Source organism: Struthio camelus, chromosome 21 (genome assembly GCF_040807025.1).
Source record: "Struthio camelus isolate bStrCam1 chromosome 21, bStrCam1.hap1, whole genome shotgun sequence".
In the NCBI taxonomy this organism is placed as follows: domain Eukaryota; kingdom Metazoa; phylum Chordata; class Aves; order Struthioniformes; family Struthionidae; genus Struthio; species Struthio camelus.
In genome coordinates, this window is record NC_090962.1 from 2,864,154 (window position 1) to 2,888,164 (window position 24,011).

At 35.9% G+C, this 24,011-nt stretch overlaps 1 protein-coding gene across 8 annotated transcripts in view; it reads right to left on the reverse strand.

Annotated features, from left to right (window-relative positions):
* The window catches only part of PRKCZ (protein kinase C zeta), a 78,282-nt gene that overhangs the window by 17,723 nt on the left and 36,548 nt on the right, over window positions 1-24,011 (reverse strand). For all 8 annotated transcript variants that reach the window (XR_011135776.1, XM_068915975.1, XM_068915974.1 and 5 more), the window contains 10 exons: window positions 21,266-21,351; window positions 18,154-18,285; window positions 16,965-17,046; window positions 14,337-14,389; window positions 12,171-12,359; window positions 8,922-9,019; window positions 3,766-3,852; window positions 2,923-3,058; window positions 1,275-1,362; window positions 391-510 (listed from right to left, as the gene is read on the reverse strand). Coding sequence is in view for 7 of the 8 variants with exons in the window: in XM_068915975.1 (XP_068772076.1) it covers window positions 391-510; window positions 1,275-1,362; window positions 2,923-3,058; window positions 3,766-3,852; window positions 8,922-9,019; window positions 12,171-12,359; window positions 14,337-14,389; window positions 16,965-17,046; window positions 18,154-18,285; window positions 21,266-21,351 (1,071 nt within the window). In the remaining variant the exon portion in view is untranslated. The remainder of the gene's footprint in view (window positions 1-390; window positions 511-1,274; window positions 1,363-2,922; window positions 3,059-3,765; window positions 3,853-8,921; window positions 9,020-12,170; window positions 12,360-14,336; window positions 14,390-16,964; window positions 17,047-18,153; window positions 18,286-21,265; window positions 21,352-24,011) is intronic.

A 24,011-nucleotide genomic window follows, 5' to 3' on the forward strand; every position in this document is an offset into this window, starting at 1 on the left:
GAGCTGTAGAACCTTGCTTTTGTTGGTTATTTCTGAACTCTGGACTTGATATTTATAAGCAATTCTCAAAGATTTTTTTTTTTTTCCCCCCTATTTCATCTGAAGTATGGTCCCCAATTCAGGGCCATTTTTTCCCCCAGTTCAGCAAAGTAAATTCCTAGAACGAGGAACTGGAAATGTTGTGGCCCTCTCCCATCTACAGTAAATCTGCTGACAGCCATCAGATAAACTGAGATTTGAGAAAGGTCTAAAAGAAACATTGAAGTCTAAAAGAAAGGCATAAACACTTTTTAAATATCATACTGCAACTGCTAATTTTCATTAGTTTTCCCCAACAGAATTCATGAAAAACAACAAAAACACCCCACAAAATAATCAAAGTGACTATACCTTGAAAGAGGTAATCTTCAGTATTCATGTCTGGATTGTCAGTAATGATATCAAAAGGAGACCTTCCTGCCATCATTTCAAACATCAATACACCAAGAGCCCACCAATCCACACTGAACCCTGTAAGTATTTACAGAGCAGGTTTTTAGCCAGGACTCCTTGAATTTAGGTGTTCTCTTATCTGTAAGTGAAGATTAATGGCCCACTTCCACAAAATACTGAAAACCTTCTACTTTAACTGAAGCTACAAATATCATGGCTTATTGTATTACTGGATCAGGCTTCAGAGTTTTCCGAATGTGCACTAGAAATGTAATTTGAATCAGAGTCTGTAGGTGTCCATCACACAGCAGTGCTTCAATGAAAACTCAAAGATTCAAAAAAAGAAATTTAAGCTGAAAATTTCTGATTTTTAAAAGAAACTGAACATTATGAGATACAGTATCTAAGCAACAGTACCCAATTCAACAGATCAGTTCTCAAATAACGCAAGTTAAAAAGCCTATTACAGTTTTGACTTCTGTATGAACAATGACTTTTTGTGACAGAATTTTATAAAATTTTCTGGGGGACAATTGCACTTGGAACGTAAAGAATGCCAAGGACTGTTTCGTTTTGCCATGGTATCATTTAACAGCTCTTGCTCAGGAGAAAGCTAACTTTTGCTCAAGCATGATTTAAGAAAAGCTGAAACGCATGACTACAGGGGGTAAAACTATCTTTTCATTTCAGATAAAACTGTACAAAATGCATTCAATTTTCTCAATGTATAATCACACAATATAAAAAAATCTAATAATAAACGTATGTGATGCAACCTAAAACTAGAACTTTGATTTGTGATTCACTATAATTACAAAGCCAAATTGTTTAGTCTGGCTTACCATATTCTTCTCCTCTGAGGATCTCTGGTGCAATATAATTTGGTGTTCCACAGAAAGTGCTTGTAGTGTCACCAGGGCCCAATCCTTCCTATATGCACAAATCAGGTAAGCAATTTAAAATTGAGCTCTATGTCTAGGAATTTTGTTTCATTACACTCGTAAAACAAAGTTATTTCGGGAGTCTAAAGACCTTCCTTTCAAAAAAGGCAGTGTTAGACTGAAAAAAATTCTTAGCGCTCAAAACTGGCTTATGACTTCATAGCTCAGCAGCAGCAAATTAAATGTGTAAAACTGAGTCACAACACATTTCTAGTAACAATTTGCTTACTACTTACAAAGGCACATTTTAGAAGATTTTTTTCCAGACCAAAAAAAGTATGGAAATCCTACTCATACAGGTATTGGGGGAAAAGCCTTCTATTTCTACAAATGAACAAATCAAAGGCTTTTACATAACTGCTGTGTTTCAAGCCAAGCCTCATAACAACCTGGGTATTTTGACAGTGGAGAAACACTAGTCCAGAATTCTTAGAAACTGGTGCAGTATTTATTCTCTGAAGGGAACAAGATACTACCTTACCGTAACATGCCTTAATCATGCTCTGAAATTAGTAAGGTAAAGAAGTAACTTACATTAATATTGTACATTCAATCTCTAGATTCTTTAAAATTTATCTGTGTAAAGTAAGGATACCAGAGATGACTGAAGTAGTTCTAATCTGGCACAAAATCTGCTGTTTCTTTTGAGCTGCTGTTTTGACCTCAAGTCTCCGTTATTGCCACCACACTGTTTCTGGCTATTACGTGAAGCAAGATGAGCGTTCAGTATAATTCCTGGTGAGAATAAGTCTCAGAAACCAGAATTGCAACTGGCATTGTCTTCGTTGATTTTATTTAAAGTCAGTATCTTCTACACTAGTATTTTCTGTTGATGCTTTCTTGTTTTCTTATGTGACATAAGTATATTCTACTCTTTACCAAGCACTTTGAAAACAGTGCTTTCTAAATTGCTGCTTGGTGCCAAAGGTTGCAGCATAAAAACAGAGTTCCTGTGAAGTTAACAATTCACATAGCTTGTTTTCCAAAGCCCCAGCCATAGAAAATGGTTAATACAATTCATATTCACAGGAACACAGGTTTTAGAGCTGGAAAAGACCTTTTTGAAAATCTACTCGTATTTTCTAACCTGGGTCGCATAGAAAGTTAAATAAAAGAAAGACTTGGTTATTAGGCCAAGAATCAAAACTAACCCAACCCAGGAACCTCCAGTGGTTCTGGCATCCTAAAATAAAAGCTAGCTAGAATATACTATCTCCAGTGGAGTTGCGCAGGTATAAAAGCAGGCTGCCTCCTCTATTCGGTGCTGGACTTGAGATAAACTACTTTCGTCTCCCAAAATGACCCATACAACTTGTAACACTCAATAGAAAAATTTACTTAGATGGTTGTTTTCAAAAGTCACTTTTCAGAGTAAAATTGTTATTTAACAACCAAATTCTGGGCTCAGTAACACTAGTGTTAAGCTAAGGGTAATGATTCCAAGTTTTACTTTAGCACTGCTGGATGCAGTATTTGACTTAAAAGGATCACCAGAGAGATACAACATTGAATTACAGAGAAATAAAAGAAAGCTAAGATACAGTCTTACCTTGCACATGCCATAATCTGTTAATTTGATATGACCCTCTGCATCTAAAAGAACATTGTCTAGTTTTAAATCTCTGTAGATTATTCCTCTTTCATGTAGGAAGTTTAGAGCAATACAAATTTCAGCAGCATAAAACCTGAAATTAGAAAGAAAAAAATCATACTAACATGAAGATTACACAAGAGTTGGCACAACTTAAGAAAATCATTTCTTGAAACACCAGCTTGCATCAGCTTTTCACTATGAACAGGATACCAAAAAAGTTATGTTTACTCATAACTGATACTGAACTCATAAGTAAAACTATTCCTTAAAATGAATATGGCACATTTATATTTCTTCATGGGTGGAATGAAAAGAATTATCTGTATAACCTATAGATTTTTTCCTCAAAACGTCAAATTAATAAACATTCAAAAACTTCATTTTCAGTTTAAAGACTACAATGAGACTTTTCTGTAGTACTAAACCACGCAAAGTCAGTTTTTCTTCTTCCTTCTAATGCCATCATTTGATTAATTGAATATGAGATCAAAATAATTCATAGTTACATCTCCCATCAACATTTCAAAGATACGTCAGTTAAACATGAAGCAGCAAACAGTGAAGTGGTAACAGTTATTCCTATTATCAAATGCTTTGTTTATTTTAAAAAAATACATATCCTATGAAAAAATAAAAGTAACATCTTTTCCCAAGGCACTGCATTCTATATTTAAAAATCAACATTTCATTATTTCTTTGCAGTTTATGTTCTCTTATAGAAAATAGTTTTGAAGACATTTTATATAACATTAAATAAAAACAACATAGGAGAACCACTAAGAACGTATAGTGAAATACCTTGCATGTTCTTCAGGAAGCTTTCTTTGCCGTTGCATGTGAAACATAAGATCTCCCCCATTTACATACTCTATGACAAGAAACAATCTGAAAAATATATACAAATAAATGGATTTCAAGGAAATGCTCAAGAAAAAAATAAGTCCTTATTCCTACCTAACCTTCCAGTTCAAGCCATTTTCACTTCTATTCCTGCTTTAGATTCACTTTTCTTCTCAGAGCAACACAAATCAAGAATAAAAAAAGAACACTTATTTGATCCATATTACATAGGATCATATGCGTCATTCAAATGCAAATATAAATGGAGAAGCTGGAGTAAATGTAAAGGAGATGCAGCTGCTTACAGAGGCTACTCTTTAGTGTGAAACCTGCAGAACCATGTAAAATAGTATACATGATAGCAGAATTTTCTTTTCCCAATAAATAAAAAAAAAACAAAGAAAATCCACACCGGAAGGTCACAAGAGTAGATGATGACAGCAGACAAAAGTTTATATACCCATAATAATATAAAAATACTACATGACTATTCCCTATTGAAGGCTGCTGGGGTTTTTTGTTCATTTTTGTTTTTAAACTTATGCAACACAAATCCATACTATAAAATTTGTTTAGTGAGTATATTGCTTTGAATAAAAACATTTTGGTTGACTGAAAAAACCCACAAACCTCCCAGAAACAACGCAAATTTAAAATAAATGTTTTAACATGAAAATATATATTTTTAAAATTACATCAATTAAATTGTATGCTTTTTAAATTCAAGGTAAACAATCAGTAGTCTGACAGATTTACTTTGATAGAATAGTTATTGTTACACTCTCTACTTGACTAAAGATGGTTTTCTGCACTGACAAAATCTGAAATTTCCCATTTTTGGTTTTGAAATGGTTTTGTCACTGGAAGGTCAGCATCTTTTAAAAATAACTATACATTTGATTATCAACAGTAATTAATGGGTAATCAGCACTACTAAAGCAATCAGTAAATTCCATAGGATTTGTGATATTAATTACATAACTCTGAAGCTTGCTCTTTGTACTGGTTCAGTTCCTAAAAAGCTAAAAGAGATATACCAAAAGCAAGGTGTCAGAAGACTGACTCAGAAGAATAAGCCAAATTTACTTAAGAAAAAAAAAAAGAAAGAAAAAATAGCGTATGACAATTTTTTCCAAATAAAATTATATGCTCTAGCATATTCTTAATACATACTCATTCCTAGAAGAAAAACTTTTTTGTTTGTATACACAGATTCAGACTAAAGAACTAAGAGTGAAATACTCAACACGTGTTTGTCTTTTATTTATCCCCTTTGAAAACTAAATCTGCCATGGTTAACAGGTTAGATAATCAAACCTCGCCCTCTCTTCACTTTGCTAGGAACTTTATCTGTAGAAAAACGTGATTTCAACTACAATTCTCTTTCATTATATCAGGCAATTGTCCAGTGCTATTGTATTTCAGCTCCTTGCCTAGTAGAGAAGAGTCTACACATTAATATGAAAACTCTGGTTTCCTAACAAAGGGAAAATTCCTTTCACTCAAGTCTAACTCAGGATGCATTAGAGCTTCCTGAGCTAGTACTCTGAGTACTTAACTCACATGCAGTGATTTCTTTCCTTCCTAGCACATTTTAACCAGAAAGAACTTTTTGACTAAACTCACAAATTTTTTTATCCCACTTAGTCTTACACAACTTGGTCTTTTCAACATATTGATAATACAGTAACACTGCTTGGTTGTCACTTTTGAACTAGAATAAGCTTGTTAAATTCCAGATCTTCAAAGGTCTTTAGAACTTTCAGTATTGTCCAAACTTTTTTTTAAAACCAAGCTGAACTATAGTGGGAGGGCTGTAGGTATCTGAGACAATCTTGCACATAATCCAATTCATCAGTACACACACATGCACAGGAAACTTCTATTTCAACTCAAGCAGAACTCCAGAGAACTAAAGTGAAAACCCTACTCAATGAATATGGAAGGGGAGGTGACAAGGAAAAGGGAGGAAGAAACAGAATCATGCCTGATGACTGTCATACTATTGAGGTACATTAGACTCCTGTGTGATATTTAGGCATGCTCCTGTGGAATGCGAGAAGCTCTACAAGTTCACACAAATTTTTGAGACAGGTGAATAAGCAACATGGGGAATTTTAGGCTTTGAATGTAAACTTAAAAAAAAAAAAAAGTACAATGGACCCACTTCTTTTACTCTCCACACAGCATATTCACTAAATGGAAGACATAGGCACAAAAGGCTGCAGCGTAAATACTTATTAGTTTCCCTGTAAAACTGAGTTTTTAAATGGTCTTCTCAAAACAGGTTCTCACTCAGTAGGAGAAAGAAATATAGATGGAATCAAGAGTCATATAAAAAGATATTTATTACAGCTTGAAAGGAAGGCTTTATCCTTGGGAAAACATGATCGAGGCAATGCTGGCATGGTCAAAGACCTACAAAATAGAAATATGCTGAGTGAGAGTTTCTTATGAAAGTTGAAGCTGTCCCAGGAAGCAGCATTTCCTTATACACCTACTTTTCCATGAGTTGAAAATTCCTTTCCGCAAGCCCACAACATACTTGGGAAACATTCGCTACAGCCTCTCAGATGATTCTAAAATACATTCTTGGCAAAGATTTTTTTTTTTAAATTGTGAATGAAAGATTCTTCATTTGAAACATTGAAAACGCTCCTAGGTATTTTACTGAACAGAGTAAACCAGGAACAATTACTAGACACCACAGCTTGCAAGTCTTTCAGTGGCTTCTGCACAAGAATAAAAGACTAAGTAAAGCATGAATAAAATAAATACTGCCAACAATTGCAATAGCTTAGTACAGTACTCCAGATATTCCCCATTTCAAACTTTCCTCTCCTATCTAGGGACACCTGGTGTTTAACATCCAGAATCCGCAATTTAAAATTGCATGCGTCAAGTCATGCCCAGCTGTTTTAAGTGTGTTCTTAGTAGTAGTCCTTGCTGTTTTCAGGATTTATTCAAACACCTACAGCTTTGCAGGACTGAGGTTTCAGATTGTAACTACTCTTGGAAGACACCTATCTGGTAATTCTGGGCAAGCTCAGAGCATATTATTGTAAAATAATATACATGTATATATATACATATACATAAGAAAAGCATCACTGATATCTAAAACAACAAAAACGGCTACATTTATTGAATGGGCTAGTGACAAAACCCTAGACAATAAAAAAAGTTTTGAAAGTGTCTTCTCTAAGTATATTTATTTTCTCTTAATGTATTTTATCTTTAAAAAATATACAAAAGGGAAAGAACACACCAAATATGATTACATTTTAAAAAAATGTATTCTTTTTTAATAACAGACTTATACACAAATTGTTTTCATATTACAACATACTTTCTTTGGGCCAGTTATCAACAGAACCTGCTCTGGATAAATTTATTCCCTTCCAATCAGTTTCTTACTTGTATTTGATCCTGCAATGAACTCAGAATTCTGAATTTGTGACATTACAGCTATATCCATGACAACTGGCTGAAGTTATAAGATTTTGGTTTCACTGAAAGGATAAGCCAGACTGGAAAAAGCAGCCTCCTGAAAATAAATTCTGTAACAATGGCAATACAGAAATCACTGACTACCTTCAGTGTGTTCTTTTTCCATTTCTTTTCCTCCACTATGATGTTATACTATCAAAGTGGCATGCTAAAAATATTTCTACAAATGACATCTTTTTTTTTCTTTGCTTCTGACAGCATTTAAAAGAAACTTCATCCTCAATAGCTCCCCCTTCCACGCCTTTAGATTAGATGTTCAAAGCTACTAAGTTCTAATTTGATGAGAGGACTAGGACGTTTGTGAATGTTTAACAGGCTCAGTTTCCGTTTGTTTGGGGTGGGGTTGTTGCTTTTGTTTGTTTTTCCTTTCTCCCTGCCTCTTCCTGCAAGAGGAATTTCTTTTAGTCAGATCTGTAGCCAGTCACCTTTAGAGATAATATTTTTCTTCCTGGTCCAAAACATTTCCTAGTTTTCAGACCTTCAGAACGCTTTTATACAGCTTTACTTCCTTTTTCTCAGTTGCGTTTTTCCTGCTAGGAAAAAGCTTGTTCCTGTGACTATGGCCATTAAGGGGCTGAAAGTTAGTGGACTGAAGAAATGGTTTTTGCCTGGATTTGTATTTTAATAATTTATAATACACACTAATCAACAGGTGTTTTTTTCCTCAAGGATAAGTGACTAGATAATCCATGAAGAATGCATAGAACAGTGTATATACTACAGTGCATGCTACCTAAATAGGCAGGATGCAAGGACTTTTATGATTTATGCTATATGTCATTTTGTGTTATAAAAGCAAGATAGGCATGTTTATGGAAATGCTTTAAGAAAAAAAATGACAACAATCAATCTTCCCCATTGGAATAGAAGTTCTTCATTTTATTAGCAAACAATCCACTTTGGATTGTGTGCACGAGAACAAAAAATTTAATATTTCAAAGTAACCAAAGGATTTATTAAATGTTTTTCCAAATGAAACAACTACAGGTTCACAAGACTCATACAGGTCAAAAATACTTCTTCATACATATATAGATTCATAGTTGCTCAAATTACTTAGGAGAGTTCTTTCTAGCTGTCCTAGTACATATCCTGCTAGAACACACAGCACTAGTACTGAAAGTTTTTCTTTTTGAACATAAGCAAAAGGATATAATTGCTTTTTGCTCAAGTCCAAGAGTCATCTGTCTGGATATTTATATATTTGCATGTAACTATACTGCTTTTTCTTATACTATTTTGAAGAAAGAGAACTACAATAGGACATGATTTGGCCCTCATCTTTAGAATCATGTATAAGCTATCTCTTACAAAGTTCTGTTCTGCCCTGCTATCATCCCCTTATTGCTGAAGTCACACTGCCCTGCACACAGCACACCGTTCCTTCTCTTTCTTTTCCTTCAGAGTTGAAGATTCTTGCCTTTTGCTCTGCCCCACAGCCTTTGACTACACTACTCCCACTGAATGCCTGACTATACTAATGCTTCCTTCCAAAGACTTCTGACTACATGATGGAAGTGTTCCATGGTTATGTTTGCTTTATGAGAAGCAGTTAGTACAATGATAAGACTTTCAAGACAAAAATAATTTCAGATCTTTCTTACCGACTTGTTGTTTGAAAGCATGAATGTAAACCAACTAGGAATGGGTTACTGGATGCCTGTTCAAACACATGTTTCTCTGTCTGTACCCAATCAATATCCTGAAATAGAGTAATTGAACAATCAGAACTTCTGCCAGATAATCTGCTGTTGGTAATCCCAGAAAAGAAATGGTGAGTATCTATGCTCCCTTATACATACTGTCATTGTTACAAGTGTTCTTCAGAAAGAGAAAAGCCTCTAAATCTGGAAGGAAGTCACAAAATATTTAAATTCAATTATAATATCAGATATTTCTTAACCATTTAGAAAGGTGTGCACAAATTGTTTAACCTCAGTTAAAATATATATCTAGAGTATTTGTGATACACTGATTACACTGGCTGATAGAATTACATGCAATTATCATAGATAAATGACCTTCAGGTTGCGGAAGCAATTCAAGCCAATAATTCAATTCAAGCAATGTGAATCTCCAGTTTTTAAAATGTTCAAATCAACTAAACTTCATTTGTTTATCTGAAAGTCAAAATGAACTCAGTGAAACTACAAAAACCTGTTTAGCTTGACAAACCAAAACCATTCTTAACAGTATCAGACTACCATTAATACTTCAACAAGGTGAAGTCCTGGCTACCATAGCGCAAAACCGCGTAACAAAAACATACCAAAACTTGACTGATGCTAGCAGAGCACTGCAAAAATTCAGATTCATTAACAAACTATAATTTAAAAGTTTCATAAGCATACAAAACTTATGCCTTGTGGACAACTGATTTTAGCAGTAGATATTCAGTCTTCAGGCAATGCACAGATCACGTTCCATGCTGCAAACACTCAGTACTCTGTCAATGAACTAGCGATATCATTGCTCTAAAATTCTCCGTTTCCAACAGACTTCACCTCTCCAGCCAATCCTGGAGAAAACCAAGACAGATACTGAGAAACTAGGCCCTTCTGTCTGGAATAATTACTAAAAACATTGTATGAAGGGAAAACAAAGATTTCAACCTCAGGACAACATGTCTGGCTAAGCAACCAAAATTTCAAAGGTTGTCAAGAAGCGTCATCATCAAATATGTATAAATTTGTTCAGGTTTTGTGCTTACGTTCTCCTGAAGATGTGACACCTTGGAAGGGGCAAATGGGGGTTGAAATATAAGCCCCCTCAAAAAATTGTAATAAAACAATAAATGTGGTTTTGTTTGTTTTAATTGAATGAGCTTCTCCTTAAAAGATTTCAAACCAAACTCATATTTTACTAGTGCACTAATACACCAGTATTGTACTAGGGTACTATTGTACAAAGGATTAAGCTTAGGAAAAAATTCCATAGCAGGAGCTGAAGTATTTGATTTGCTTCAATCTTTTTGGGGCAGTATTCATTTGTCTCCAATATTATCTATCACACAGAAAGCACTGGAAGATTTAATCTTATATCTGCTATGTAATTAATTTTTATCAGTGAAACACTTACTAGGTGGAATTTCCATTACTTGCAATAGCTCATGCGTTCACAGAATTCAACAGATTTCCTATCAATTCCCAGCATTCCCTTACATAGCTTATCTTACAGAAAAGAATAACAATTAGCTCAATGTTCTATGTCATTACATATGAAAACTACTATTCAAATGAGGAAGACTTTTCTCATCTACCTCTGATTCTTAGGGATAACTGCATACACCATTAAGTATTTTTCTTTAGCTTCTACTTCCTTGCAAAAACACATTTTAAAAAACAATTGTAAATAAACTACATAGCAGTCTGATTTTTGGTCATAAAAGACAGCAAATAACCGCGCAGGCCAATATATTTTAGAAAAAACTCCGTAACTTTAGTCTCCTAACCTTAGTCTCTAGAAAAATGACATAGATGGCAGCTAGAGTACCTCGATAAAACTGCCAACACAAGCAGTGCTTAAAATCATATTCCTCCTCCCCCGACAACACTTTACCTTCTGGAAGCCCAGTTTTCCTGGACGACAAAACTCATGTGTTTTTTAACCTAACAATGTTATACTTCTACTGGAAAAATTTTCTTTCTATTTTAAGAACAGCTATAAAAGGAATTCCTTACTAGGTCAGAATGACAGTCCATCTACTCTTTGTATTATTAGAGTGTGGGATTTCACCCACAAGGATTACTTGATGAAAACAGAAGTATTGTTTTTTATGCTGTCACACTTCATATAATCCTTCAGATACACTGCCACTTCCCCACCAGTATCTCACACTGTAGCACTCCAATAAAACTGGTAGCTGGAAAACACTTTTCTTCCTCCTGTCAGGTCTCCGAGATAGCTGTTGCATCAGGGCTGTTGTCCAATACCAAGCATTCCATTTACCCTATCCTGTTTCATTACTTAACATCGCACGTTCTAGTCCAATGGCATTGTGGGTGGCCCAATCTGCCTTCCTTATCTGCTGCAACTTCTCTATTTCCTTTCTACTATTTTCATAAGTGTAATGAACCAATCTAGTCCTCTCAGGAGGTCTGAATATTACAGCAAAAAGATAGAGAAAGTTTTTTCCAGGCTTTCTGTTTTTGCCTCCCCCCCCCCCCCCCCACCAACTTATGCATTTGAGATCCCATATTATAAAAACTTTAAATAACAGTAGCATAATATTTTAAACACATGGAAAAAACAAACCAGAGTATTGTATCACTTGTACATGAGCTTTATAATTGTGATTTAAATATCTATTTATATATAGTTGTGATTTAAATATTTACATAAACATATTTCCGCGTTTCCAAGCATGTACTGAAAACTAACCTCTATGTACAAAAATTCTATTTTGTGTATTATTATTATATGAAGCTGTGTTCTTAAATACTAAGAACAGTTTCAGCTCCTATTCTAAAGGAGAGAAACAGTACTTTGTTGATTAATCCATCTGCCCTAGAAAACAACATCTTTGTTTTCGTTCAAAATTAAGTGCCCAAATTCCTCCCTATTTTTCCCATCACTAACAGATTAGCACATCTAAGAATATTATTTTTCATGTGTGTTCTACTAAGTCTTCATTAATACTTATTAGATGTTATTAAAATAATGGACATTTCTCAGATTTAATCTCAGTGCTACACTTCACACTCAGTTGATGAAAAATTAGTTCACAAGTCAGTAAAACTTCTACTATAGAAAACGCTGTCTGAAACCTTAGTTGCTCTTAGTTGAATGCTTTTTGTTAAACAATACCACGCTTTTACGATATGGAATAGATTATGATTAACACAGACTTTTACCTCATCATCATGAACCAATTCCTTTTTCACTACTTTCATGGCATAAATTTGATCATTCTTTTTTAACCGAACTAAAAGAACTTTGGCATAGCTTCCACGCCCAATAACTCTGATTAAGTCAAAGTCCTGTAGTCCAAGCCCCTGAGAAATTTTAATTCCATCCATTCCATCAATGACTGGTTTGATATCCTGTATAAAAAGAAATAAATAGATACTACAGACAAAAGACACTTTCATAACAAATAACCATTATAGCAAAGAGGTCTTCAATCACTGGACAAGATTTGCTGAGTTTTCATGCCATTGTCACCGGCGCACAGACATAAATAGCAGACTATAACACTTAAATAAATTTCTTACTGGTATTATTTCTGCTTTTATTAGGAAATGCTGTGTTTTCAAGGCAGTAGTTTAAGGAATGATTAAATATTCCCTACTAGAAAGGGAAAGACAATGCCTAAAGAAATGAGGTTTCATTCAAATTCTCAAATCGTAAGCCATGTAGAATTACAGTTCACTCCATGAAAATTCTGTCTTTAATATTCTGATGGATGTTGCAGAACAAATTTATAAAGGCTATCCAAAGAGAAGACATGGAAATAATTTCCCGATGAATATACCTGCCTTGGTTTGAGTTTATGCAACTCCTATTTGCATCAAATTCACTAGAGTTTTAACAAACATGAAGATTGCTAACAGCTGCCTGGCAACATGCAGAAGCACAGGGTGGTTTCTCGAACATAAGACTTTGCACAAAATATTCCACTATGAAAAAGTGGATTTTTAAATTTATTTTTTATTTTCCAAGATAAAACTTACTTTTATCTATTTTTGGAACAAGAACATATGTCTAGGCTTGTCTGAATTTAAGACTGAAGATCAAGCAGCTAAACTAGACAAAGTACTGCATGCATTTTGACAATCCATGCTTTACCAATGTATACAATGCTTTGACATACTTCTATGGCCTATTTTTATCTGACCTCATACTACTAGTATTTGTAGTCAGATCAACATTCTGCTAACTATGGAAAGTGTTTAAATAAAGAATCTTGATCTAGGATTGACTGCTATTAGAAGAGATTGCTCTGAGCTTAAAGATGTAGTCAAAGCTCCCAGAATGCCATGTCCTCTCTGCAGGATACCTTAAATTTACTAAAGCTCAAAAGGACAAAGTAAAATCAGAGCAGTGCAATTCAGGACGGCTGAACAAAGTCAAGACTCAAAATTTAAATGTGAGCACTACCCATCTGAGCACTACTATCATAGAATTCAGTAATTCCAGACAGTAACTAAAATTCACCAGTGTGTTTCAAATTTATACCTTTCTGTCTCTGTATTTGAGACAAAACCTAAAGACGTGTGCCTGAAAATAAGGCAGTCACTTGCCCAACAGCAGGAACTACTGAAGTGTGAATGAATGATAGTGACAAGGATTGTAGAAGAGGTAGAGAAAAGAAGGTGCAGGCTTGCTGGAAATGGGAAAACAAACTGCTAGTGCTCTGAGTGCATTCTATTATTTTAAATATGCCAGAAGCACTTAAAAAGTAATTCTTTTTAAGTTCTTTAGAGTTATTTAAAGCGTGCTGGGATTTTTCAAACTGCTTCAAGGGAATAACATACTTAGTGTGTCAGACCCTCTACAAAAGGGCCAAAACCAGAATAGAAGTACACAGTTCTATGTTTCTTTCCACATCAGCTTTCTATAATTGACAACGTATTATTTATATGAAACATCTCAAAGAGAGCTGGATAGTTAATGTATTATCAGACTGGGCCAACTTTCATGATGTTAGCCAGAGGGTGATAAGGAAATACCTCCCATTAGAAAGGGCAGATGGGACAAAACGTCAAAGCCACTACGCTGAAGGGGCCAATACACTCAAACCGTCTTGATAAAAATCACTGCTCTAACATGAATGGAGAAAAAAAAAAAAGGATTTTCGCATCATGATTAGGATAGTAAGAGCTGTTTGTGTCCAGAAGAAATCTGAAAAATTCGATTAAAATGTTGAAAATATATTAATTTTCCAGAAGAGAAACACAGATTTCTTATTTATATGGTAGCAGAAAAAATACAGGACAAATAATTAGCTATTTTATAGAAGTTGTATGATTGAGAGTATGTGCAAGTGTGAATTACAATCACGTGTGTTTTAAACATACCTCAGAGTCATCTTTAATGTTGTCATGTTTCCGGTTTGAAGGCAGGTAAGGAACTGCAAAATACAGCAAGTAAATAGAAGTAGTATAATTGTTAAAGCCTTCATTAAAAGCCATTTTAAAAAAATGATAAACAAAGATAATTTAACAGCTTAGGCTTAACAGTTTGCTTTGCTTGGTCAAATTTTTCCACTTTACTCTCCTAATCTTGAGAGCAGCTCCTAAGGGTACTGCAGAGAGAATCAACTCTGAGAAAGAAAGGCCTTTTGAAATTCATCAATGAACCTTTGAGCTCACAACAGCATCAGATAAGGGCCAGAGAGTCACTTTGGCAAAGGAGGACCAGGTATGGTAAATGGACCCTTAAATCAAGGCTGCTTACTGCTTAGACCAGTCCTCAGGAACCCCGGACCCTGGAGATCAGGGAGAAAGTCTGAAGAAAGGAAGCCTTTCCCTTGGTCAAGGAGGATCAGGTTAGAGATCATTTAGGCAAACTTGACATTCACAAGTCCACGGGCCCTGATGGGATGCACCCACGAGTGCTGGGAGAGCTAGCGGACGTCACTGCTAAGCCACTCTCCATCATCTTAGAAAGGACATGGAGAACAAGAGAGGTGCCTGAGGACGGCAAGAAAGCTAATCTCACTCCAGTCTGCAAGGAGGAGGACCTAGGGAACTGCCGGCCCCTCAGCCTCACCTCGATCCCTGGAAAGGTGATGGAACAGCTCATCCTGGATGCCACCTCTAACCATGTGAGGGATAAGAAGGTGATCAGGCGTAGTCAGCACGGATTCACCAAGGGGAAAATCATGCTTGACCAACCTGAGAGCCTTCTACAATGGGATGCCTGGCTGGGTAGATGAGGGGAGAGCGGTGGATGTTGCCTTCCTTGACTTCAGTAAGGCTTTCGACACTGTCTCCCATCACATCCTCACGGGCAAGCTCAGGAAGCGCGGGCTAGACGAGCGGACAGTGAGGCAGACTGAAAACTGGCTGAACGGCAGAGCTCGGAGGGCTGTGATCAGTGGCACAAAGTCGAGCTGGAGGCCTGCAGCTAGCGCAGTATGCCTGGAGTCCATACTGGGTCCAGTACTGTTCAACTTGTTCATCAGTGACCTGAGTGAAGGGACAGAGCGCATCCTCAACGAGTTTGCTGCTGATACAAAACTGGGAGGAGCGTCTGACGCACCACAGGGCTGTGCTGCCGTTCAGAGGGGAGTGCAGGGTCCTGCACCCAGGGAGGCATAACTCCATGCACCAGTGCAGGCTGGGCGCTGACCTGCTGGAAAGCAGCTCTGCAGGGAAGGACCTGGGAGTCGTGGCAGACAAGCTGACCATGAGCCAGCAACGCGCCCTCGTGGCCAAGGCGGCCAGTGGTATCCTGGGTTGCATTAGGAAGAGCATTGCCAGCTGAGGCCACACCTGGAGTACTGTGTCCAGTTCTGGGCTGCCCAATACAAGAGAGACGTGGAGCTACTGGAGCAAGTCCAGCAAAGGGCCACTAACATGAGTAAGGGACTGGAGCATCTCTCTCAGGAGGAAAGGCTGAGAGAGCTGGGACTCTTCAGCCTGGAGAAGAGAAGGCTGAAGGGGGACTCTGATCAGTGTATATAAGTAGCTGACGGGAGGGTGTCAAGAGGATGGGGCCAGACTCTTCTCCATGGTGCCCAGGGATAGGACGAGAGGCAGCAGGCACCAACTGAAACACAGGAAGTTCCATCTGAACATGAGGAGAAACTTTTTTCCCTGTGAGGGTGAGTGGGCACTGGAGCAGGTTGCCCAGAGAGCCTGGGGAGTCTCCAGCTTTGGAGGTATTCCAAAGCTGTCTGGACAGGGCCCTAGGCAACGTGCTCTAGGGGTGATCCTGCTTGAGCAGGGGGGTTGGACTAGGTGACCTCTATAGGTCCCTTCCAACCTCAACCATTCTGTGATTCTGCATCAAAAATATTAATCTAGAAAAAAAAATCCCAAATCCCACAAAATTAAGTTAAATATTTAAAGTTTTAAGGTGCCCTTACATTGGCATTACAGTTTGGATCTGAAGCTCAATTTTTTGTTTGTTTGAAAAGGAAAATTTCCTGTTGCTGCCAGCTGCTGTATGCTTTAGTTCACGTTACAGAATGGTTTCAGAGCATATGAATTTAGGATGAAATTGAACGAGATGATGTATTTCAGAAGTACACTTACTGTACTTCAGTCTTTAATGGGTATTTAGTCCATGGGACTAAATTAGCGATAGCCGAAATTAAACTACCAAAAATGAAGGTAAAACAGAAAATGCCTCCCCCTATACCAACTGTTTGGTTCTACAGACTCAATCCATCATACCACATTACTTGTTAATATAAAGAGAGCCTTATTCGTGCAGCCCAGCTGAGTTTAACTCTTATCTTACTGAACACAAAAAAGCAACCATAAACCCTAATCTCAAGGTTAAACATCTCATCCCCTGAGCTTAGTTATCCAAGTATGTAATAGGAGGCAAAGTTACCCACTTCACAAACGCTACGTTTTATACAACTTACATTTTCATAGATTTTTGGACAACTACCTAACACCATGCTACCATATCAATACTCTTACCTGATTAATGAAGCACATTAATTATATCCTAACAGGAAAAATACTCACTTCCATCAGTTTCTTCTGAGGGGACATCACCTTCATCATTTTTATCATCTAACTGAGGCTCCTGGGAAGGCATGGCCGAATCCTTGCAAAATACATAAGTTACACAGAAAAAAAAATTATCTGTTAAGGTAGTCCCTTTCAAACAGGTATGCCTTGCCATACAAATACAGCATGATGAGAATCTTGTATTTGTAGCTTCCAGAAAGAAAAATGGAGTTTGTAGAAAGTATTTCAGAATATTAATCTTTTGTAATGTATTATAAAATCTCTATAAACTTGAAGACTTCCCATTTTGTCTCACATAATTGCCACCAAGTAAACATACTTCAGGGTGATGTTACATGCTCAATTTAAAGCTCTGGCATATTCCTTTCTTGTTTAAAAACATTAATTGTAATCGACTCATTATGCAAAGGTACTGCATATATTGATAACGGTCACAATAATAAATATTACTATAGTATGTTTGGACCCAGGTCTCAACCACAACACATGACAAGACGTGTAGTATTATTCAAGCAGATGTAACAACATGTAGAAATAAAACAGCAAAAAACCTAGCAATGTCAAGACAAGCCATATGCAACACCAGTAAAGAGAAATAATGTTTTTAGCTTCTAGTTAGAAAAGGGATGATGCAGCAACTGTTGGGATACTGTTGAGGAAGGGCTAAAATTTAGGAACATTGATTAATATTTAAAGCCTAGGAAAGATACCAGAGTTGCAGCTGGAATATATGAGGGAAATGATGGAGAGGAAGAGAATAGCATTGGAGAGACTGAGATGGCAAAAAACATGAAAGCAGCAAGAAGTCCTTTTGCAACCAGTGGCACAAAAGACACAAGTGCCTTTGTTCTTATTTCTGCAACGTAAAAGGAACAAACGCTAAGGCTCTCAATGGTAACTCCTTATCTATGTGTAAAATGCAGTATTTCTTCTGGAAAATTCAAACTCAAGCTTGCTAGCACTTAAGCTACATCACAAACTTTGTTTCCTCACTTTGTCTCCAACTGCTGACAATCCAAAGGCCTGTCCTTCACAGACATTTTGGAAACCTGAACTAAAATACCAAGCGTTACCAATGTTATGATCCACACCCATACAGTGTTTATTCCTTGGGATGCATGTCTGGCAATCACAAAACAGGACACAATAAGATACCTTAGCTTTATACAGAATGCAAACTTACCATATGCCTTTTGCAGGTCAGTGGAACAAGTATATGACAACGCTTATGGACCAACAGTTTGCAGTTGATACACTTGTAGCCTTGCCTTCCGAGACCCCATATCCTTTCACTGCATTGGCCACAGTATGCTCTCTAAAAGCCAGAATGCATATTATCAATTACCTGTTTCTTTCCATAGGCTGGTAGTTATCTAGCAGAAAGAACCTATCCTACCCACCTCCTAGTAAGTATTCAATAATAAAATTGATCAACATGTCTTCTTGTAAAATATCCAGGGTTTTTCAATAACTGAAGATTACACTTCACACTTAAAATTTAGCTAAATGCACTCCTTATTTAACTGAATATTAAGAAAACAAAGATTTCAAGCATGAAGAATTCATCACAGCTTCACATCTGCATGACATTCTTACAAGGATGAGCATATTTTTAACTTCAGGTATAAACAGGCATCGCCCAAACACAACCAACAGAAATTTGTACCACACCAATATGCATAAAAAGAATCCCAACTGACTACTTTGGAGAACACTGGCACTAAATGTTACAAGTCTCTACAAGATCGAGTTACAATATGAATACTCTGTACCTATATACTGTAACAGTAATACAACACCAGTAGGAATTTTGCAAAACAATACAAATATCAAAAAAACTTTAATTAAAAAATTATCTATCATTTCTGACAAAAAAAACTTTGCATGCTCCATTATTTATTATCAGAAATATATGGCCTTTTTTATTGCATACAACAAAACAGTATCTAAGTAATTTGAATTGAGATGAAGATCCATGAAGAAGTCAGACATTCTACTGCTGATTTTGAAAAGGTTCTTTAAATATTTTTTATAATGCATATGTACTGTGGTCATTTTGTCTACTTTACCCAGTCTGCACAATAGCAACCTGAGATTCTTATATGCCAGGAAGTCATCTAGCCTCAATTATCTCCCTAAACACTGCACAGTTCACCAACAGGCAACTTACTCTCTATTCCCTTTCTGCAATAATTACAGAATAAAGACAATACCTATCATTCTGCAAGCTGCACATGCAGTCCTGCATTCATCCACCATTTCAAGCTTAGACAGAACTCTACTGCAACTCTCCCAAAGCCACAAAACAGTGACAGTCTATTCCTCCCAGCCAACTGCAAGTTAGAGTGTGGTTATTCACATCCTCAGATTAATGAATCAGAGCGCCCTACCCAAAACAGTTAAGCTAGTATGAATCCATACTAGTAGTAGAAATAGCAATAATGATCACAGAATGGATGATAAAATGTACATATGTTTTTCTCTCCTCCCCATATAGACTTTCTCATATTTTTGAGAATTACAGAAAACAAAGGATGAACTACTCCCGTTCATCAGTACAGAGAGTCTTTTATCAGGAAAAATTCAAACTGTACTGTCCAGGACAAAACCATACTGCCTAAGGAGGAAGCCTTGGACATCTATAGCCTCTTTTTTCAAAGCTCCTAGTCCACCAGATTACGTTCAGCATTCTTGCACAGGTTTGGCAACAATAATACTAAGACTAAAGAAAGTGTCTCTGGCTCTGGAGATGACATGCATGAAAACAGGATTTACTTCAGTCAGATGCAGGCGAGCAAGAATAAAAGGACCCAGAGGCAGCTGTAAAATTCCATGAGTATTTCAGATGCCCTTCTTATACCTCACAAATGCTTACAAGCACAGAAATAAAAATAGTTAATCTTTACATTGTGTGTTTTTTTTTTTTAAAGGATACTAAAGCTTAGATTCTTGCATGTGCTCATTTATCTGAATTATCTGAACAAGTTTCAGAAAGTTATTTTGGAAAAGGAATGAATTCATTAGGTAATACCCCAGTCTTAACAATCCAATCATTATAAAAATTCCTAATTCATTTATACATGCACATAATTTATTAGTAATATTTACATTTTAATGTCACATTTTACAGTTCATTTCAACTTTATTAGCAGCTTCAGGATTTGGTTTGTGTCATGGCTTTATATGATTTCATTTGCATACACACATTTGTAACAAAATAGTATTGTTTAGATTTCCTGGTAAATAAATATGCTAATGAGTCTGAAATTTTCAAATATAAGTTCACTATAGGCCTAATTTCCATGAATAATTACACAAATATTAGTAATATTCTGAATTATTAATATGCAGTATGTATTCACAACATTTCAGAACATTATGTTTTAACAATGTACCAAATCATACTTCATAAAGAATGAAATACATTTCATACAATGAATTTAAAAAATTGAGTTTGTATGATACAATATACAGTGTACCAACGCATGTTATAATTCAGATATACGACTATTTTTTCATATCCAGTGAGAAGATGCTGAGTTAAGTGGCCTTTCTTTCCTTCTTTTAAGGCAATTTTGGGGAGGGCAGCATTAGAAAAAAAAAAAAAACACATATCCATATCCAAACAGTAGTTAAGACTTCATAAAATAAAGGTCACTGCTGAATCAAGAAAATCAGCTCACTTCACTTTACTCAATTTTGTATGGATTTCCCAAACATATATATTGTATTTGTATATATGCTGCAATACTTTGGCATAACAGAATATGTGAAGGAGGAGCCTCGATCTTAAAGGGGCATTCTCTTGCTTATATGAATTAAGTCAGATTCTTAATGTAGTTGTATTTTTGTTCAACACCAAATTTTCTCCTTGGATTATACACTACCTTGGCTTCAAAAGAGTTAAAATTAACATCAAGAGCTCTAATCTTAAAGAATAAATAAGAAAAAATACTGAAGGTAAAAATTATGCCAAAAAGCAATCAAAATGACAAAGGGTAGAGAGAAAAAAAGCTGATCGAAGAATGTATCAATTTAAATATTCACAAAAATAGTTCTTAGAAGCTTAAAAAAATTCAACCAATCATATGTTATTAACTCCACCCCAGATTCAAAGACTTGTGACTTTTTCCTAACTGTTATGCCCTGAATAATACTGCACAGACCAAGAAGTCACACTAACAAGCATCTTGTTTTTCCTTTATTTTCACCACTCTAAATGCACAAAAAGCATGGACTGAGAAAACAACTGCAGAACATTACCAAAACCCATCATTTTATGCAACAGTACTCACTCTGTTAAAACGTTTGGCTTGAAACAAATGCCCATTGACTCGGTACAGCTTCCTCCATCTTCTGGCTCCACGTCGATAGATTGATTCTAAGGAAAAAATTAAAAAGGTGTAAAGAAGCAGCATGGTAGCACAGCAAAACCAGATACATTACGTCAGGCAAGTTGTGGCTTAAAGCAATCTTGTTTTTCTAAATGTCAACACTCAGCTAAAGTCCTTGCTGAGGGTTTTTCCCCTCCCCCCCTTTTTTTTTTTTTTTTTTAAGGTAGCCTTAAATGACAGATTCTGGAAGATGTGCTTTCACCACTGCCTCTCCTTTTTCTCTGTCCTTGTCTCTTTCTCACATGATCATAATCTTGTTACAGTTTCTTTGCTGTTTGCTAGTTCAAGCTCAGGTGAAAGAGACAGATAACAGTTAAAGAAACAGCTTCCTCTAATAAAACCTAAGATTCTTATCTTGCTATGTCAAACTAACGTATAAACACGTACGGGATATTAGATGCTAATAATGTTTTAAGTATGCCCTATTAAAGGTATTACAAATAAGAACCTAGTTTTTATCTAGTCTAGAAAACACTACCAAAATACTACTTTGGCTATGGAAACAGTTCAACTGTGTTTCTGCAATTATTTCTAATCTTTCCTAGACACGACAACAAGAAACCATGTTTAAGCCATTAAGGACAGATTTCAAGAGGCCATACAAGACAATACCTACCACCTATTGCAAATTTACTTTTGTTGTTGCTTTGCACAAACATATGCACAATTTTTGTTTATAACACTAATTAGAGATTGGATATTCAGTATTAAGTGCTGAAAAATGTGATGTAGAACACTAGTACAGTTCAGAACTACATGCAGCTGTAAAGAACACAGCCATCACCTGCTACAAACAGGATCAGGTGCTTTCTATAGCTGGCAATGTTAGTGGATACCGGGTAAAGCAGAGAAGACAGGGAAAAAACAGGGGGATGAACTAAGCAGAAAAGTCAGCAGCCATGTTAAAATTTGCAGTATGCTCCTGCCATCAAGGCCTCCCCCTCCAACCCAAACAAAGAAAACACCCCCAAACAAAAAACCAACCACACCCCCATACACAGAAAAAAACCCCCACAACCTCTCTCCAACCACAAAATACCCTAAAACAAAAAAGTAACCCCCCAAAAAGCAAAAAACAGAACACCTGAAGATTTTGCATGATTTTCAAAGATAAAGAAATTAAAATTTGAGTCTGTTAACAGGTATAATTAGATTTAAATAATAGCACAATTTGAGAACTTGTAAAGTTATGAAGCATATTTTAGACAGCAACAGAGTATTTTTAACATGAAACACTATCGTCAGACTATTAAAAACATCAGACCAGACAAGTATAGCATATACCCTTAAACATTTTGTGGAAAAATATCTTGAAAAGTGTTTTTGTTGGTGCTATAATATCCTATTATTAAAAAAGTGAAAAGTTAAGATTTCTTATTTAGATTTTTATATAAAAGCTATCTTCAGTAGCACAATCAATTACATTTCCAAATAAAGTTTTAATTGAAAGTCTTTAAAAAAGTATACTGTTTATAAAGCAACTTAAAACAGGTAGCAGAGAACATCCTTAATCTAAACTCTTTGACAGACTTGACTTATAAACATTGCTATGTTATGTCAAGGTGTAAAACCTGGGAATTATAATCTCAGAAAATAACACAAAACAATCTTTAGTATTCGTGTTTAGCATTCATGTTTCTGGTTTTCAAATATCACATAATACTAGTTTTAAATATTCACACCTTATCAAGAGTCATTCCTTTCTTCACATATTTATGGTCAAAATATAATTCAACAAGTACTTTTGCTTAGTATAAATATTACTTCAACTTAAGCTTGAGCAAGCCAAAAATCATATGCTACTGACATGCAGTGTGCAAACACTGAACATAGTGGGTCTGATTTTAAATATTCTACTGCCATTCTTCAATAGTAAGGCACATAAAAATACTAAAATTTCTGTTACTCCACAAGCTTCAGCCCCAACTCTGCAAACATTCACATGTAATTTTATTCACACGTGCAAATGTTTGCTTTACAAGAATTTGAAACAGACATTGCACTTCATTTAATAAAGTGTTCACTTTGGGGAGCAGGGGGATCTTCTCAAAAAAGCGGAAAGACCACGTGCCACAGAGGTGGCAAACACAGTTGCTAGAATAGAGGTGTTTCACTTGACACATTTACTTGACTACAAAAGCTCTTCAAAATCTGTAAAATACAAACAAAAAAAAAAACTACTTCACTAAGTGCAATGAAAATTTACATGAGAACTTAGCAGAATTATTGCAGTTTTTGCCTAAAAAATGCTCAGAAAAATGAACTTCACTGACAGTGATTAACAAGAAACTTAATCCTTTTAAAAAAGCAAGCAGTAAGCATTTGTAATTGTCAGATGGACACATTCCACCAAAAGAAAAGAGAATAATGAAGAGAAAGCATTTGAAGATGAGGGAACAGATTGAAAGAATGACTGAAGACAAAAACATAAGTGTTACAAGTGAGCATGTTTTCCTGTTACCTGACGCTTTATGCGACCATTAAGACATTAGCCATTACCACAATTCAAAAAGAAGAATTACTGAAGTCATATCCCGCTCTAGATCAGATCTTCCAGCAGACTTCTTTTAGATAACCACTTGAGATCTATTGAGTTCAGTAACAGAAAGGTGCAAACCCCAAAACCTTTTAGTCCAACTACACTTTC